We start from the raw sequence: 17,992 nt of genomic DNA on the forward strand, positions 1-17,992 counted from the left end.
AATATGCTGAACTGAAATTCTGATTGGCCACATGGGTGTGTGGATGCTGCTTTCATAATTGCCTTCGCTTGATGCTTCTCCCCTCATTTTCAACATTTGCTGTGACATTCACTGTGATTGAGAGGGGAGGGGGTGACAGCTTCCCGGTGATGCAAATGGTGTTTGTGGCTCGGTTACACCCTCTTCATCCCCGGCCCCACCCGCCCCGACCCCAACCGAGACTAAGCATCTGAGAGCGGTTCCCTTCACATCAGTGCAAGCAGCAACTCCGCCGGCGCGGGTGGAGTCCACGCACAGATGGCTTTGAATCACGTGAGCGATAGGCGGCGCTACTTACCACGCTTGCTGGACAGGGTGGTATCTGTCACAAAGAAAGAGGGTGGGGAGGAGGGTTGGGGGAGGAGACAAAAGAGAGAGAGAGACAGTGATGATTAGAACATAATAGGTTTCAGGGAAAGTGGCACTGCAATATTAAAGACACAGGTAAACAAGGGAAGCCAGCAGATCAATTCCTGAAGATTAATGGAAAGTCAGAAACAGTAGCAGGACGGGGATGTAAACGCAACATAAAGTAAAGCCTCTACTGAGGAAACTTTGCTGTTACATCCATGCAGTCGCCTACATTTATGAAGGCAACATCATTTAAAAACAGGATTCAAGTCTGGTTTGTTTTTTCTTCTTTCTTTTTGCCTTATTTTTTTTGAATCATCGCCTCCGGCAGCAAAATTCATCTTTATCTTCAAGCACCTGACGTGATGTCTGTGTCGTCTCTTATGTTTTGTCAATAAAAAAAAACAAAAAAAAAAACTTCAGAGAGTCGCGCGCTACCTTCTGCGCACACAATTGCAACAGGTTACAGTTTCTTGCAGTACCACTTGCAACCCTGGTGAACTTTTTCCACGTTTGGCTGTTTGGCAGCCGCAAACTTTTAAAGATATGTTATCTGAATGCTATCCGACAAACACAAAGCGGTGCAGAGTCCTTAATGGGAAGGAAAATGAAACATGGTTTTCAAAGTTTTTTTGACACAAAAATATAGCGTGTATTTGTGTTGACATGTTTTTGTACTAATGAGCGTTTCCCTTGCTTTAGAAGGAGCTCTTGTCAGATGAAAGCGAAAAGGAACTTTTTCAATTACGTGAAACAGTGTTTGGCTGTAGAAGACTAAAAGATCACCACCTTGTTTTGGACTACCTTTGCAGTCGGTCTATCCTGTCCAGCCTTTTTTCCTGCTTTCTATTCTTGAAAAGAAATTAGAAAGGACAAAAAAATATATATATTTTTAAAATCTTGTTTTTATTTCATGAGAGTCGACCTGAACATAACTAAATACAGGCTGTAAAACATGGTAGGTAATAGGCAGAGTGACATCACTATGGAAACCCAATGGATATCTGACTTTCCAAAACTGAAATCTTCATAAAAATTTCTATTAGTAGATAAAATTGATTTATCGGCCAGTTCTAGCAGAAACATTATGTGGCATGATCACTGCAACTGCGTTTATGCAAGAACTATTTAATATCGCAGCAAAAACTCAGTAGTGTTACGTAAGATCATGCTATAGTTGGCTGGTTCTCTCACCTCAGCATGCTAAAAGCCTGGAGTGGCTCCAGCTGTAAGCAGCGCGACCTGTTTTCAGGTTAATTCAGCAAATACCTCTGTAACTACTAAAAATATTCAATGATCAGGCAACCGGTCAAAAAAAAAAAAAAATGACATCACTGCACAGGCAGCAGTCTCAGTCCTTATGCATCAGCTTCATCCCTTTTATACAGAGTCAATTCAAAAGGGAGACATAAGCAAAACAGCGCTTGATGTTTCACAAAATGTGCTTAATTTTCCAGTTAAAAAAAAGAAGAATTTTTCAGATACTCGAAAGTATGTGGCAAGATTGGAAAATGTGCAATAGCTGCTTAAAGTCACTCTGGAAACTGTGATAGATTTAAGTTTTTGACCTCTAAAGACAAAAATGAAAGTTCTTCTGTAGGAAATGTGTGACCTTTTCAAGGCGCAGTGATGGTTGACTCAACATCACCAAGAAAATAGGTGCGTGAGGCTTACGGTGAATTTTGGTAGCTGAACAGGAGAATCAGAATGTGTTCACCACATAAAATATTGTATGAGAAAGTTTTACAAAGTATAAAGAGCTGTTTAATGCCCTCTTCCTTAAGAAGACGCCCCTTTTAATTAGAAAGTTTGAAACAATGTAAAACTTGAAAGGACACTATTGAATATAAAGTATATAAAGCAAATTAGAGGAAGTTTTGTTGGAAATGTCTGCTAAATTATTCACATTTTTAATCCAGGCATGCTCCCACAATCTGAATATTGACTAATATCTCTGCAACATTCTTTTGTAGTTTAAAAAAAAAAAAAGTGTATTCTTTTCGCAAAGCATATCAGAGCTAGCTATGAGGCCAGAGTTTTATACGTTTTCATCTCAGCAGTTTACTATACCAACAACTCAAGAACCGCTTTTTGTTTACTCCATGCAAAGTTTTTGACATCTTTAGAGACAAAAAAAAAAAAGAAGAGAAAACCGTAGCACTTTTTAAACAATCGTTTTGCTTTCAGACACTCGGCCGTCTATTCCCCTTTCCCGTGTTTAAAGACACCCCGGTCCATCCCAACAGAACTTAGCTTCGCACATGTTCAATTATTCATCTCCCTCTGTCAAGAATTCAGCCGTCCTGGCACTTGCCAGCATCCCCAACACATTGGCAGGCAGGCTCATATTTGGCATATGGTGCAGAGCGGGGCTGCTCATCCCTCCCTCCTTCCCTTGGCCTCCTAGTACGTACAAGGAGCGGAAGCCAGCAAGCGCGTGTACAGCCATCAGTACACTTAAAAACTCCGCTCACCCCCTCGCTGAGTCGCTGGGCATCTGCCCACAACCCCTTCGCAACAGGTTTCAAGGTATTCAGCAGATTCAAAAACACGGACAAACAGCTAAAGGCTGCAGCTCTGAAGAAAATACAGAACATTTCAGATTGGAAAGAGGTAAGCTGGGCTGGATGTGTACAAAAATCCACATCTCTATTCTTGTGCTGAATGATGCTACACATGTGTCTCGGCACCTTGTTTGTAAATTTGGGATTATATTTATAACAATAAGGCAAGGCAAGTGTATTTCAGCAATGAGGCAAGTCAACGTGCTTTACATTATGAAACTATAAAACAACCTAAAAATATTTCATTTCAGTGGTATGATAAAAGATGGCCTACATACTAAAAGTAATGATGTTTCAGTAAATAGTAGGAATATAACAATCAAAGAAAACTCTAAACAAGTGGGGGTTTTAGCCTCCAGTTAATGGAACTCAGAGTTTCATCAGTTTTCTATAAGTTTGTTCCAGATTAGAGGAGTGTAAAAACCAAAATGCTGCTTGTCCGTGTTTGGATCCGACTCTGGGGAAGCAGAGCAGACTTTAACCAGAAGATTCAATGATTTATAAACGAACAAAAGTATTTTAAAGCATGTTCTCTAAGCTAGAGGGAGCCAATGTAAGAACCTTAGAACAGGGGTGATGTGTCCTATTTTCCTAGAATTAGTGAGAACACAAGCAGCAGCGTTTTGGATCAGCAGAGTTACCGAAAATCAGAAAAGGCAAAGGTTGCAAGGTGTTATTCTCAAAACAATATCTTGGAAACACCTGCATTGGAACCTCAACACTTGAGTTCATAGTTTGAGATTTCATTTGTTTGATTTTCAGCTCTTTCAGCTCCAACTGGCGACTGACTGACCAGAACCTCAAACAACCTTCTATGGTGTACAGAGAACTCAAAATTAGCTGCCTTCAGTATGGGGAAGCAGGTTGGTGAAGGTGCTGAAAAGGAAACCATTTTCTAAAACATCTTGATGTAGAGACTCTTTCAGGAAGCAGGAGACTCCCAGCAAACAGGACAGCTGAACATGTTTACAGTAAAGTTCTATTCTTTCGAGCGTTCAGCTTTTGTCCATCACCAAACATACGACTTTTGTTTTTCGGAAGCTTCAGAGTAAAGACAAGAGTCTACATTCAACAGAAAGTACACCAAGAAACTGAAGTTTTAGAACTAAGTAAGTACATTTTATTTATTCAACACCTTCCACAGATAATTTTTAAAATATGCGATTTCTTTTCCCACATGAAATTCAGATGGTTTGAAAAACTCTGAAATTTTTGAAGGAGCAGTGGAGCTTAATGTCATTTGCATAAAAGGGATGAGATAATATAAAACTGAAGTGACCAAAATTTAAGCTTCTACTTGTAAGGTAAGCTCTGATTTAATCTAAAAGCTGCAGAGCTTCGTTAGCTAATGATGTGAGTGACGGACTCAAAGGCCACAGAATGGTCCTGCAAGACTAAAATCATCAGCCTCCACGGCCACTGGGATGTCACTGGACTCTTAAAGCAAAGCGGTTTTTGTCAAATGCATTTCACAAAAATCAGTTTGGCTGAAAAACTTTTATTATGTTCTTCTGATTTCGTTTTGTGTGACAGACTGGCGACCCGTCCAGGGTGAATCCCGCCTCTCGCCCGAAACATTCGCTGGAGACAGACAACAGCATCCCTCCCAACCCCACTAGGGACAAGGGTACACAGAAAATGTATGGTTGGATGATTTAGTTGTGAAAAAAAAAAAAATCAAAATCAGCGTAAGCCAAAAATACTGACCAGTTGTTGTTAAGCTTGAGTGATGGACTTGTTTAAAGAAAGGTCTGTTTTTGTGGTAGAGCTTTATAATACATGCTGCTATGATAATACTGTAGAACATTGGAATTATGATATAAGGTATAATAAAGCTGTAATTTCCTAATTTTCATTCCCTCCCCCCCATCATAAGAACATCTCCACCACTCTTTTCAGTTTAGTCATCTTGGGGCTTGAGGCAGTAAAAATCCATCCAGCTGGCCAAACATATTGCATTATTAGCATTTACGGTGCTAATGCACATCAATTGAAATGTACCAGCCTAGCATATTGCATATTGCACCATTTGTTTAGAATATTGCATATATTAATATCGCCATGACGACTGCAGCACAAAACATTGTGCCGCTGTTGTTTTCTTCTCAGAATGTTGCGTTTGTGGTGAGTTGTAGCAACGTGTAGTTTTGCCATCATCTCATGTAGTAATCAAATGGTCGCCCTGAAGGCAGAAATGAGAGAATAGAGTTTTTATCATATCCAGCTAAATTAATACACAGAACATTTCGGCATGGTGTATTTATTGTGTCCCAAGCGATTGGATTCTTGCCCTATCCACACCAAGACCGTGGATCAATAACCTGCCAGACAAAACTTTAGCATTACAGAAGCAAGGCAAATTTGTGGCCAGTCAGATTGAAAATTAAACTTATTTATGTTGCATTTGCCCTCCAGTAAATTCATTTAAATTCCTAAGCAATGTACTGTGTCCTTGTCCAGATCAGATTCATCCAGTTTCCTCTCAAATTAGCCACACAAATTCAATGTACTTTTTTTAAAAAAGGAAACCATTGCAGTGAAAGGCATTAGTCAAAGCAAGCAATGACGCAGACTCCCACATTTTACAACCTTATCCAAATGGTCACAATTAGTCACACTGTTTATTAGGGATTTGTAGAAAAAAAAAAGTTCTTAAAAGGAAAGAAACTCTAATTATTTTTTGCATTTTGCACCCTTTTGGAAATATGCCCACCAAAAAGCCAATCTTTTCTACATGTAGCAGCTGGTAGGTACACTGGTTCAAAGATTAACAGAGAATCAGCCGTTTACACGCCACCAACCCGATGAGTTTAGCTGTTTATACGTGTTGAAGACATCTTGTTGGAATCCAAGCTGAGAATCAAAATATGTAAGAAAAGTGATTTAAGACACTTCACATATGGCGTAGTTGTTGTTGCTATGCTGGCTGCTCTGAGTATTTCAGAAACTGTTGATCTCGTAGGACTTTCCAATGCAACCATGTTCTCTAGAGCTACAATTGTGTAGATGACAAAGCCTTGTTAAAGCCAGAGGTCAGACAGAAATGGGCAGCCTGGTTTGAGATGATGAAAGGGGCATCAGTAGCTCAAATCTCTCATTATAAGCAAGGAATGTGAAATAGCATCTCTGAAGGAACATTGTAACACATCTCAACCTTAAAGCAGATGGACCAGAGCAGCAGAAAAACACGCCAGTTGCCCTCCATTCAGCTAGGAACAGGAACCTGAGGCTGCAATTCACACAAACTCACCAAAATTAGACGATAACGGATTGGAAAATGGTGCTTGGTGAAATTAGTCTCAATTTCACCTGCAATATTGAAAATATGGAGTAAGTTTTGTGAAAGCATGGCTCTATCCTGCCTAATATCAGCGGCCTGGCATCTTGAAACACTCTGGGCCCCTTAGAACCAAATGAGAACTGTCTACAGCTTCACTGACCGTGTCCTTTCCTTTATTACCACGGCGTATTTCACAAAATTCAAGGTTCACTGTACCCAAACTGGCCTCCACAGTTACAAGATCTCAATCCAGTAGGGCGTCTTTGTGAATCTGGAGGAGCAGGAGAAATGAACAGCAACTGCATTTTGCTATAATATCAATATATAATGGCTTCCCATGTCTCCTTGAATCTATGTCAAAAATAATTAGGGCAGTTCAGAAAGCAAAAGGCAGCCCAACCCAGTACTAGCAAGGAGTGGAGACCCGTATAAGTAAATGGACCACCAGATAAAGGTTGTTTCTTCGGTTAATAAATATTAGAAATGACAACTTGTTGTAGATTCTCAATCGTCGAAGACATGACAGTTCAAAGTACTTACATAGGGAGGGACTGAACTTCTCTTGTTTTTTGAGAAATGTTCCCTCTCTAAATCTGAAAGGGTTATATATTAGAGATGTCACACCAAAAAGGCCAGTGAAGGTCACTAAAGGGGTCGTTAAGATCACATAGTCAACCTATGGTCCATTTGATTCAATGATTGGGTCTTTGTCACGTAGTGACCTGAAAACATAGTTACACGTGTTTAAAAGAAGTCAAAAATGCTTATGACAGACTAACTACTCACCAAAGCACTCGCATGCGCGCTAGCTGCCACCTGCAACGTGAACGAGCGTGGACTGATGTGAGAACGTCTCTTTGCGTGCAGCTGTGTCCTTATGCTAAATCTTCTAGTTGCCCCCGTGATGACTAATAACCGGAGAGCAATTTCGGCTAATAAATAATACATTTAAGAGTCTAATCAAATTGAGCAAATGAGTATGTCTAGAAAACTATTTATCAAAGAACAGACGTGTATTTACAAATACAACACTGGCACAAACAATCAATTATTCATAAAGTGAATACTGAGTAAGTGGGCTTCTTCCCGGGTGAAATGCTACCATAATTGGAGTGGGACTACTGGAGTGAGGGCTTGTGTGTGTGCGTGTGTGCACGTGTTGGCGTGCGTGTGTAGGTGTATGTGTGTGTTGTCTTCGCCAACACTTCTCCCCATGCACCCAAGTTCCCCCAAACACGACAAGAGCAGGCAGCGACGGCTCATTACTGCCTAATGAGTTGTCTGATTAGTGCTGAATATAAAAGCCTTATTGTCAAGCATTGTATGTTTAGTCTGATTAATTATTACACTGAAGTGACTGAATGGAAAGCGCGGCGACGCACGGCATCGGCGCGTTGCAGCAGAGGAGCTCTTGCGGAAGGAGTAATTGCGTGTATTCACGTTCATGTGTAGCCCCCGTTTGAAGAGATTGCGTTGGAGACTAACTGGTATGTGTAATTGTGCTGCAGTCGGTGCTTGGACAAGGCAAAGTCAACCTTTCGGGCTCCTACCTGCGGACGCTGATGCCCGCTAACGACCAACAGCTTCTCACCAGACAGGTGGGCAGAGAGGGCTCATCTTTGCCGGGGCTCGTTTGCAATTTTTTCTCAGCGTTTGGACCAAGAAATAATGAGGGAAGCGGCGCTAGCAAACCAACGTTGGATTTCGCGGAAGGTCTGAGCCTCAGAGGTTTGAAAGAGGACAGCATCATGAAGAATTAGTATGATGTCAGACAAGTTAAGAACGAAATCATGGAGACGTTTATTGTAGGGCTATTTGTAGGTTGGAAAACAGTACCAGAGTTTTGAGTCTCTCATAGAGGACTGATTAATCCATCAACTATAAATGAAAAGAGTATGGCATGAATATGGTACAGATGAGACCAGCAGCCTTTTGTTTTGAATTTTTCAGGACTGGTGGAGTTCGTGTTATACTGATAACACATTATGTGATTTGCTTTGTACTTGAAAGCTGCTGTTGATAACTACAGAATTTTTTTTTTTCACATATTTGTAAAAACCGTCCTTATGTCGTGTCAGTATAACATACACCACTGCTGGTCAGAAACAACCAATCAGAGCAGCGCAGAGGGTCTTTGCGCTGTCAATAAAGCTCATGTACGTGCTGCCTAACATTACCAGTTTGCCACAGCAGTGCTAGTGGCTGAGAAACAACTTACCATCCATTACAGGAAAACTGTATATCCACTATGACCCTGCTTACTAGCGGGCTCCGCTGTGTGGAAGGAGCTGTAGCCCAGCAGAAAGCTTTGTAGAGAGCATCCGGACACGCTGCACCAAAATGGCAATGTTGAGCAGTGCGTACATGAGCATGATTCACATTGCAAAGACCTTCGCTCCTGGCCCTGGCAGATTACGTTGCATTTCTGCAGATGGCAGTAGAACCACAAGTAGGATAGATTGGACCTTGACTTTTCTTCTTTTTTTTTTTTAAATGTCCTGTCCCATGTTATGACATCCAGACAAAGACACACTTAACATATTTTTGAAGTTACTTACTGCAATTTAAAGCAACAATGTTTTCAAGCACTTACTGCACATAGCACTGAATTTAATTAAGTGTCAGGCTGGGACTCGGTATTGGGAAATCTCTATTAATAAACAGATATCAGGGGAATTTCTATTCTCTCAAACGTTAGGAAGAAATACCTATAACTAAAATTCCTGTGACAGTGCTGCGGTTGATAGCGCTGCATGGAGTTTCCCTCTATGCGTGTGTGTGTGTGTGTGGGTGTTCTCTCTGGGTACTCTGGTTTCCTTCCACAGTTCAACATGACAGAGAGATTAATTGGCCTCTCTAAATTCTCCTTAGATACGAGTGTCTGCATGCATTGTCATTTGTCCTGGTTGTCTCTGCATTGCCCTGTAGTGGGCTGGCGGTGTGTTCAGGGTCTGCCAGCTTTTCAAAGACTCCTGGAGATAGGCACCAGCACTCCATGTGAGGATGGGCTGGTATAGACAATGGATGGAAGGATGGAGGAAATTCTAGCAAGAAACCAAAATTAATTGCAAAATTACTGTGTAATTTAGACCATGTGTTTTATTCCCGAAAGTTATAGAAGATCAAACTGCTAATGAGCCAGCAGTATGATTCAAGTGGGCAGGTTCATAGGACTAACAATATCATGATCTGCTTCAAACAATTACGGTATTTTATGAACTACATGCTGAAATACTGGGGCACAGACAACAATACACAAGCTCATATCCAACAGTCGGCTCTAAATTTCCGTTTAACCGAACTAATAGTTGAACAATGAGTGGAGAGTTAAGCGCTTTAGGAAAACCCACGCCGACACCGTCCGGAAAATAAAAACTCCTCAACTCCCCCATTGGCTTCAGCTTAGATTCAAACCGGCCCGTTGTGAGACAACAAAAGCCACCAGCGGACGCTGCTGCCAAACACAATTAATTACAGAAAAATTATTTTTCACCGCCGCAACTGAGAATATGACAAACACCTCGAGTCAAGAAGTGGAAGCTTATTGTTTGGAGCTGTTTGTAGGTGTGGAGCAGCGGCTACACAAACACACTTGCTCTGAAATAAGTCATGACTCCCCTTTGGCCACATGTTGAGAGCGTATTCCAGAGCAACATATTAAGAGATTGTTTGTGGACCTCTGGTGTTTGTGATTTAAAGAGGAGAATGCTTTCAGAGATTTGTCGACCGCATTCATTCCTCCCTCGCGATGTTTGGCGTGGCGGCAATGTGTGAGAATATTCGGCTGTGGGAGGCGGGCTGATTTATGACGGGTACCGGTTGCGCGGGGAGACGAAGAACTTTTTTTTTCCCCTCTCTCGACTGCCGTGATGTCGACGGGTCCTACCATGGAAGCACCGTTTCTCAGCTCTTACCACTCAGCCTCAGCTTAGAACGTAAAGCAAACAATGTTTTGCTTTAGCAGTCGAAATGGACACGCTACACAAACACAAAATCTGACCAAGTATTTTTGGTTGAGTTTCTAGTACAAATATCTTAGTAGACATAAAATAATACGACTAGTTTTCAGCGAGAAATATGAGCTTGTTTTAAGTCAGTAACTCCTTAATATTGATGAAAAAGTACTAGTTCCATTTGGCATATTACTTCATGGGAAAAATGTATTGTTAGAAGTTAATATAATTTGCCAATGAACAAGCACTTTTTGTTTTTATCAATATTAATAAATTATTGACTTAAAACAAGCTCATAATTATTGCTGAAATGTTACTCATAAGTTAGTTTAGTCTTATTCCAGGTGCACTAAGATATTTGCAATAGAAACTTGACCAAAATTACTTGGTAATATTTTGTGTTTTTGCAGTGGATAAAAAAAAAAAAAAAAGAGTAAAAAAATAAAAACTTGCATGAAATAGAACGTCTCTCCTTAAGCATGTCTCTTTTTAGCATCACTGGCAGAGTGAATGCAGAGGAGACTGCAAAAAGGTTATTGATGGGGGATAAAATGGGTTGTATCAGTTCTTTTTTTCATCCTCCCATTCCTGACGCATGAACAAAGCTGAACTAGTATCCTCAGACAGGCGCCTGGATCACTTGGCTCGTCTGTGTACATTTTAAATCAAAGGTAATGGGGCTCTTTAAGGCGACTTCTGCTTCATGCCCACCAAACTGTCGATACACTGCAGGCCTGATCACCGAGGGCCTCTGTTCTTCAGAGTAAAGGATTGTAGATGTGCTCTGTGTTGGAAGCAGCAGCCACTCTGGGGACATATTGATGAAGACTTGAGCACAGAACTTTGTGATTTATGGTGCTTTGACTTACTGCCGCAGTTACAGACGAGCGCAAAGTCTGGACGAGATTTCAGCACAAAGAAAATATTCACACATCACGGACAGCCGGCGCGTCTATAAATCAACTTCAAAAGTCATACCTTGAGATTGGGGTTATTCTTTACTCCCCCTAGCCCCACATCCCTCCTTTCACTCCAACTGTCAATACTCACTATGAGTCTCTGCTGGAGGTGAGTAATGCGGGAGAGGGGGTAAAAACATTTACAGTGCTGAAGGTCAACTATCTGCAGCACGCTGAATCCTAATGCAGAAATGTGGCTTTTTCTTGACCTGTGCTGCTAGTGGAGAGTAGAAGAAAAAAAGAACAAAACAAAAAAATATATATATTTCTGTTGTATCTTTTATTCATTTGGGGCGGGAATCATCAGACTATACAGGAAGCTTGAATGTTGACGTACAAAGCCTTGCAAAAAAAATATTTATTTCTCTAGAACCTTTTAACAAATTTTATGGGGTTTTTTTCATTTAACATTAAAGACTTGCATATTTGTAAATGGAAAGGAAAATGATACGCGATTCTTTTTCTTTTTTTTTTTTTTTTTTTACAAATAATCTGCACAGTAAAAGACCAAAATGTTTGGACTATTCTTTTTTTTCATGTAATAAATTCAGCTCAGTCAGGTTTATCGTAGATCTGTATTGGGTTTAGGTCTGAACTTTGACCCTTCTAACAATACGTAGATATAACTATTCTATTGATGTTTGTTCTCTGTTGTTTTGTTGCCTCAGTGTCTTCGTTATCTCTGCATGAAGGAATTCACCATTGACTTATAAGTGTATTTGACATTGTCAAGAGTCAAAAACAAAAACACAACATTCCTTTGCTTGCAGGTGTACATGCTATAGTTTTACTTGTAGTAGCAATTAATTTATCTTGCCATCCAAAAGCATGAAAAATGTTGATAAGTACTAGAGATTAGCTCCAACCTGAGCCCAACCGCCATCTTGAAACACACCGCACAACGTCAGCCAGTCTTCCCCCAGTCGACCAAACGACCCTGTTCACTTTTAACCAGGTATCCTCCAAAGCCACCTTTAAATCCGTGTTTTCCTGAGTCAAGAGAGGCTGCCAAACAAACGCAGCCGTTCTCTTGACAAACTGAAGTACACCATGTGGTTTCTATAGTACACATGTAGCAGAAGAATTACACCATTCCTTTTGATACCACATCAACAGCTACATGAGGAGAAACCTCAAAGTTTTTTGTTTTTTTTATATATTATTATTATTTTACTTCCTGAATGTTGTCCGGTAAGAGCTTAAGGGAATGGTATTTATTTTCCAGACACAGTGCCATTGTATAGGACAATCAAGTAACTCTGTTAGCTTCAGTGAGCATAAAAACGCTGAATATACGAAACTTAACTTAAAAGAGATTTGCCTTCTCAAATTGCCACCTTAAATTGGCGTCTGTCTCCTTAAGAAGCTCCTGCTCTTTCTGACACTCCGCCTTCAGCACAACAGCTCAACAATTCTCGTTTATGCCATTTGCAACCGTTCTTAGGAGCAATGGACTGAAAAGTAGTTTGTGTGAAAAGTTCAGCAGGCCAGGAGTTCCACCAGGAGTTTGCTAATTGCTGCTGCCACTAGTCTGGAGGAGATGAGTTGGGGAGGTGTAACATGATATAAAGCTTAAAAAAAAGTTGATTTTACATAACACCTTCCCCTTTCAATAAAAATGTGGAGCAGATGGTTTGGGGGTAGTCATCATAGAGAAAGAAACTGGACACACTGAACATGTCATACGGCCTTTTTACTCTTTGGCGAGAGTTCTGAGAAGAACAAAATTCAGGCCAGGTTCTAGAAAAGAGTCACTGCCATCAATAACAGAACTGCCAGTTTTCTTGTTTTTTGGGGTTTTTTTTTAAGTTTCATCACTTTGCTCAGCTTCGCTGTGTACGTTTGATGTGTGGGGTCCGTGTTCATGCAAACGATTCTGATTATTTGACAACCAGCATCAGAACTAATTAGACTTGACAGCTGTTGCTTTTTAATTCTTTTAAAGATCTGGATCAGGGTGCAGTAAGAGCCCCTGTCAATCTGAAACCTCTGAACACTTCCACTGTGCCGAGCGTCGACGTTCCTAAACCCTGAATACCAAGCAGATCTCTGAAACTGCCGTTACATTCTCTCATCTAACAAAGAGCCGCTTTCCCTGAAGGATTGTGTATTTAATGGGGTGACTCAACCTTAATGTTAATGCCGTTTAGGTAGCAGCTGATTAATTGCTGCAGCGCTGCGTGTGGTTTCACTTAACTATGTAAACATCTCATGTGTTAGGACATTTGACATTTGTGGGTAAACACTGGCATGCTTTCTCTTTTTATTTCCTCCTTCCACTCCTCCCCCAAAAACTATAAACATTTGTTCAGAAACTAGAACTAGTGTGTGATTTTACTAGGAATGCGGATTTCCAACATGAAAGATGAAAACATAGGAAGAGAAAAGATGTGGTTTTTTTCCCTCCAGTGGCATTGGAGTCAGTGGGGATGCATTGCGTACCCCCACTCCCCGCTGTGACGAACTGGTGCCGACACAGCCAGATGTTTAGTTAAAATGCAGATCTCCAGCGTGGGACGGAGGGAGGAGCTGACACACGCTTCGGGGGCTTTAAGCTGCCAACTGCTTCCCCGCAGCCACAGTGCGTCCCCGTGTGAACCGCACACGTCTGCCTGGATCTCGTGCGATTTGCATTCTGTTTAGCGTTTGTGCTAATACGCGCACGCGTGCGTGTTTGCGTGTGCGTGGAAGTGATCATCTGGCAATTTTAAAAAATACGTTTAGGAATAGTCAGCGACATATGTGAAAGCACGCCGCTGTGCATGTGAGGAGTACTACATTAAACATATGTCTGAACCGAGGTCTCCCGTCGCAGTTTACTCTTTGCGCTCCGCCAGAACAGACTGCTCAGGCTTGCACAAAAACAGGCACTGCTCTCTCTCTCTCTCTAACTCACACACACACACAGATGCACACACTGCTGATTCAATGCTTCCATGCATAGCGTGATGCTGCTGCTGCTGCTGGGCGGACAGAAACATCTGCAAACCTCCATTGCCATGCAAAGGTTTTACCTCGCAAACTTTTCCCTGTGGTCTAATTACACATTGATGTGCTTTACTGGGAAATCATTTGATAGATCATGCAGTTCATAAATGTGAAACAGAGTAAAAATTGTACATGGTTTTCCAAAATTCTTAAATCAGTAACAACTGACAAATCGTTTGTGTTCGGCCTCCCCAAGTGTTTTAGTGGTATGTCTGCAACAATATGCACATGGAGAGATTCTATGTTTATCTACTATTGTTTGTTAAAAGGAGCTTAAACTCAGTCAAATTGAATGGAGAATGCCTGTGAACATGATTTTTTTTTAAATATCCACTGATTCTTAGGTGGATTTGGGCCCAGACGTCAACCATTTCAACATCTGACCTAAAACAATCAAGGATTCATCAGTATTTAGCTCCGTTCAGCCTCAATGTCCGTGTGGAGGAATAATTCCCACATGATGATCCAACCAGCATCATGTGTCTTTATTTGGCCAGTGTGTTTTCCTTCCCATGTCATTTTGAATGCAGGTAAGGAAAAATCTTCCATTAACAGAGCACTTTCTTCTGCATTTGCTCTCTTACCTTTACGGCTCGTGGCAAACTGAAAGCAAAACATCTTCTGTCTTTCTGTCTACAGTGGCTTTCCCCTGGCCACATTTATCAAATGTACAGCTAACAGTTGTCCTTGCTATATGTTCTTCCACCTCAGTTATTGCTCCATGCATCTCTTTAAGAGCAAAGTTTATCTAGTTAGGCCTGTGAAACGTTCAAAGATTAGAATGTCATTTTGTACCCTAACTTCCAACTCTTTACATCAGGCTATAATGTTATTCCCTCATCACAAACACACCTGTAGTGTTGCTTTGATTCTTTCATGTATGTCTGAGAAATACCTTAATCTCCCACGGCAGCCATTCAGCTGTGAAAAGCGCCTGGTTGGACCTAGTGAAGTCTTCAAGGACAAAGCTCCTCCTTGGAGCTGAAGTTTCCAAGCTTTCTGCTCACAGAGCAGGCCTCCACGCATCTCCCCCACTCAGCTCCTTCAGACTAGCCAGCAGCTATTAGCAAACACCTGATGGAACTGCACATCTCCTGAGCTCATTATACGAGCTAGTACTCTGAGCAACGCTGCTAAAAATATTGCTGTGGGGTTAATAGAGGAGAGCTGTTGTGATAATTTTCTGAAAAGTTGAAGTTTTTAAAGAGACAAAGGCCAAATTTCAAGGTGTTAAATTTCTCTTAAATCATTAGATGTATACAGCATTTGTACTACAACTGAAGGTAACATGGTTATTTGTGTTATAAAATTATATGAGGCTGGAAAACAAGTAGCACCGCCCCTTTAAGGTGGCTGAACACCAAAATTTTTAGCCTCGAGTTTGAATACATTTTCAAAATCTCACATCTGTTTTCTTCAACTTTACAAGTACGTGCTGCTTTGTGTTGGTCTATTGCTGCTCGTGGTTGTTAACATGGCATTATAGTAGAGTAAGAGGTGGGGCTGATGGAGAAAACAGCAGCATTATGTGAAGGACATCACAAAATGAAGCCTGTCATCTACAAGAGCAACCCTATCATCATTTTCATCGTCGTCATCCTGTTGGTTTGCTGGAGCCGCCAGTGCTGTCTTTAATGGCATCAATCATGGTTTAAAATAGCCTGCACTTGAGGACGAAGAGGCCTCCAGGTGAGGAGCAACGTGCTAAGACAACATGCTTTCTCTTCCCCCGCCTCTCGCCCCGTTTCGGCCAACTACCACTAACCCTAATCTCTTTCCCCAAGTAGTCTGAGTTAAATGAATGTCTGTCATTAAGGCCGGTGGAGGATGAAAGAGGGCTGGAGAAGATCAAGAGGCAGGTAGGTAGGTTATGGAGGAGGATGCTTAGTTACGCCCCGCAGATTCAGAGTCTGGGAGGGAGACCATGAGGGTGAGAGGCAGAGTGATAACGCCCAGGAGAAGCTTCTCAACGCTTGCGTTCTCTGGAGTCACACGTCGTGCATGAGAGAGGGTGGTGAGGGGGGAAATTGAGAAAAGGAGAACAAGCAAAAAATAGATTCCAAGCTGTTATGATTAAAGACGAGGAGCACCTAGATCTCTGCGGCAGCCAAACAGTCTCTTTTCATTTGCTCCGTGTCAGCTCATCACCTCCCCTCCCCCTCCTAACTCATCTCCCTGCAACCCCATTTAATCATTAAGGCAGCAAAGAGCACCGCTGTCTGCTCACCGAGTAACAGAAGCCACCCTTCATATCCCCCAGGCTTCTAATGACAAGCAACAGCTAAAGGGTACTGTGAAATATCTCGCATCCACCTAGGACTCGTCCCGGCAGTCACATCTGTTCCGCATGCAGCTGTAAGGAAGTGGCTTAAGGCTCCTATCAATCCCGTCTGATGATCCCCAAATGGGAATACTTCACTGCAAGTCTTAGCTAACCTGCCCTGCTATTTTAACAATCTCCCCTGGGTCTGTTAGAGCTCCATTATGTGTCTGCTGGAAGGAGACATTATGAAGTGCATGTCGAAACATAGAAAGCGTTTCGTCCAAGTTCCTGCAGTGTGGCATCGCTGCCACACTGCAGCGTGAGCCCCAACCATCGGAGCTCGGCTCCGTTGGTTGGGTTAAAACGTGGGGGAAACGTGGGCTCATTGCTAAACCACGAAGCGAAACAATGAGAAGCAAGGACGGGTGAGGTTTCAGCTGGACTTGAAAACCGGTTTGTGTCTGGCAAGTGTCTTTGATCTCAACATGCGAGGACAAAGTGCGTGAGCTGGTTACTGGATAGGGATCTGTAAGTGGACATGGCATTTCAGTAGCTGCTTGGAGAAGTTCAAAGTCTTTATACTGGACTGAAATGTCTTTTCTTTCTCCTTCTCGAGCTTTGATTTACAACCTGCTGTTGCCCAACAAAGAATGCAAAGCCCTGAGACTGACCCTAAGAGCCTATTTGCTTCCTGGAGACATCAAAATACCACGATGGACCCTTGGGCGTTCGCTGTAACCCCACTGCCTAACTGGTCCGCTGAGACAACTTTCTGACGGATTCAGACTACGGGATATGACAGGTGGAGGGACAGAAATGAGAGAGACGCAATGTTTTAAAGCAGGAATGCTTGGAATTTGGCAACATCATCCGACAAACAACACTGATGCCCCAAAACTGTCACAGTTCCCCAAGTCTTGGTTTTAACATTTCTGTGGATGAATCTCGAGAAACAAAGCAAGATATTAACTATTTTAGATCACATGCTTTGAGACGATTGCTTTTATCATTCCAATTCTTAGCAGGTAAGCATTAGCATGAAGGTGACTAATCCTTTACGGGTATCATAACTTCAACACTACTGCCAGGGCTATACTTTGGGAGGTATTAAGCATTCCATAAAGAAAGCAATCAGGAGGTTGGGCATTGATGCATTTTCCTTAAAAGTTCATCTTGAAATTGTCAGTGAAAGTCCAGTGAAAGTCAAAGCTTTGGAGAGCAAGCCATGTTCCTCCACATCAAAGTTGCTTGACTATGTCCAAATAAATGCTATTTTGGGCACTGGTGCATATTTATGTTAAAACTGGAAAAGGCCCAATTGTGCATAGTTCCCATGGTAAAAATATCAGATTTGTCTTCGTGTGCTTCTTTCACTGGAACTTAGAAACACAAGCCTTCCACCATCAAGCCGTACACTTCACACGATTCAGTCAGGCAAGCAGGTTTTCCAAGGACTCGCCAAACTCAAGTAATTCAAATTAGGATTATCAAACAGGAGAAGATAATTGATCAATTCAGAGAATGTGTGTTTATCGTCCAGCGGCTCTATGTGAATTAATCCAACGTTCTGCTATATTGTAGAGTTTCAAAAGCAA

The 17,992-nt window shown here is 41.7% G+C and overlaps 1 protein-coding gene across 2 annotated transcripts in view; it reads right to left on the bottom strand.

Annotated features, from left to right (window-relative positions):
- Nucleotides 1–17,992, bottom strand: part of cdh4 (cadherin 4, type 1, R-cadherin (retinal)) — a 307,449-nt gene that overhangs the window by 186,853 nt on the left and 102,604 nt on the right. For both annotated transcript variants that reach the window (XM_032549916.1, XM_032549917.1), the window contains exon 3: nt 338–361. In XM_032549916.1, the coding sequence (XP_032405807.1) occupies nt 338–361 (24 nt within the window). The remainder of the gene's footprint in view (nt 1–337; nt 362–17,992) is intronic.

The sequence above is a fragment of the Xiphophorus hellerii genome, chromosome 20 (assembly GCF_003331165.1).
Source record: "Xiphophorus hellerii strain 12219 chromosome 20, Xiphophorus_hellerii-4.1, whole genome shotgun sequence".
In the NCBI taxonomy this organism is placed as follows: Eukaryota; Metazoa; Chordata; class Actinopteri; order Cyprinodontiformes; family Poeciliidae; genus Xiphophorus; species Xiphophorus hellerii.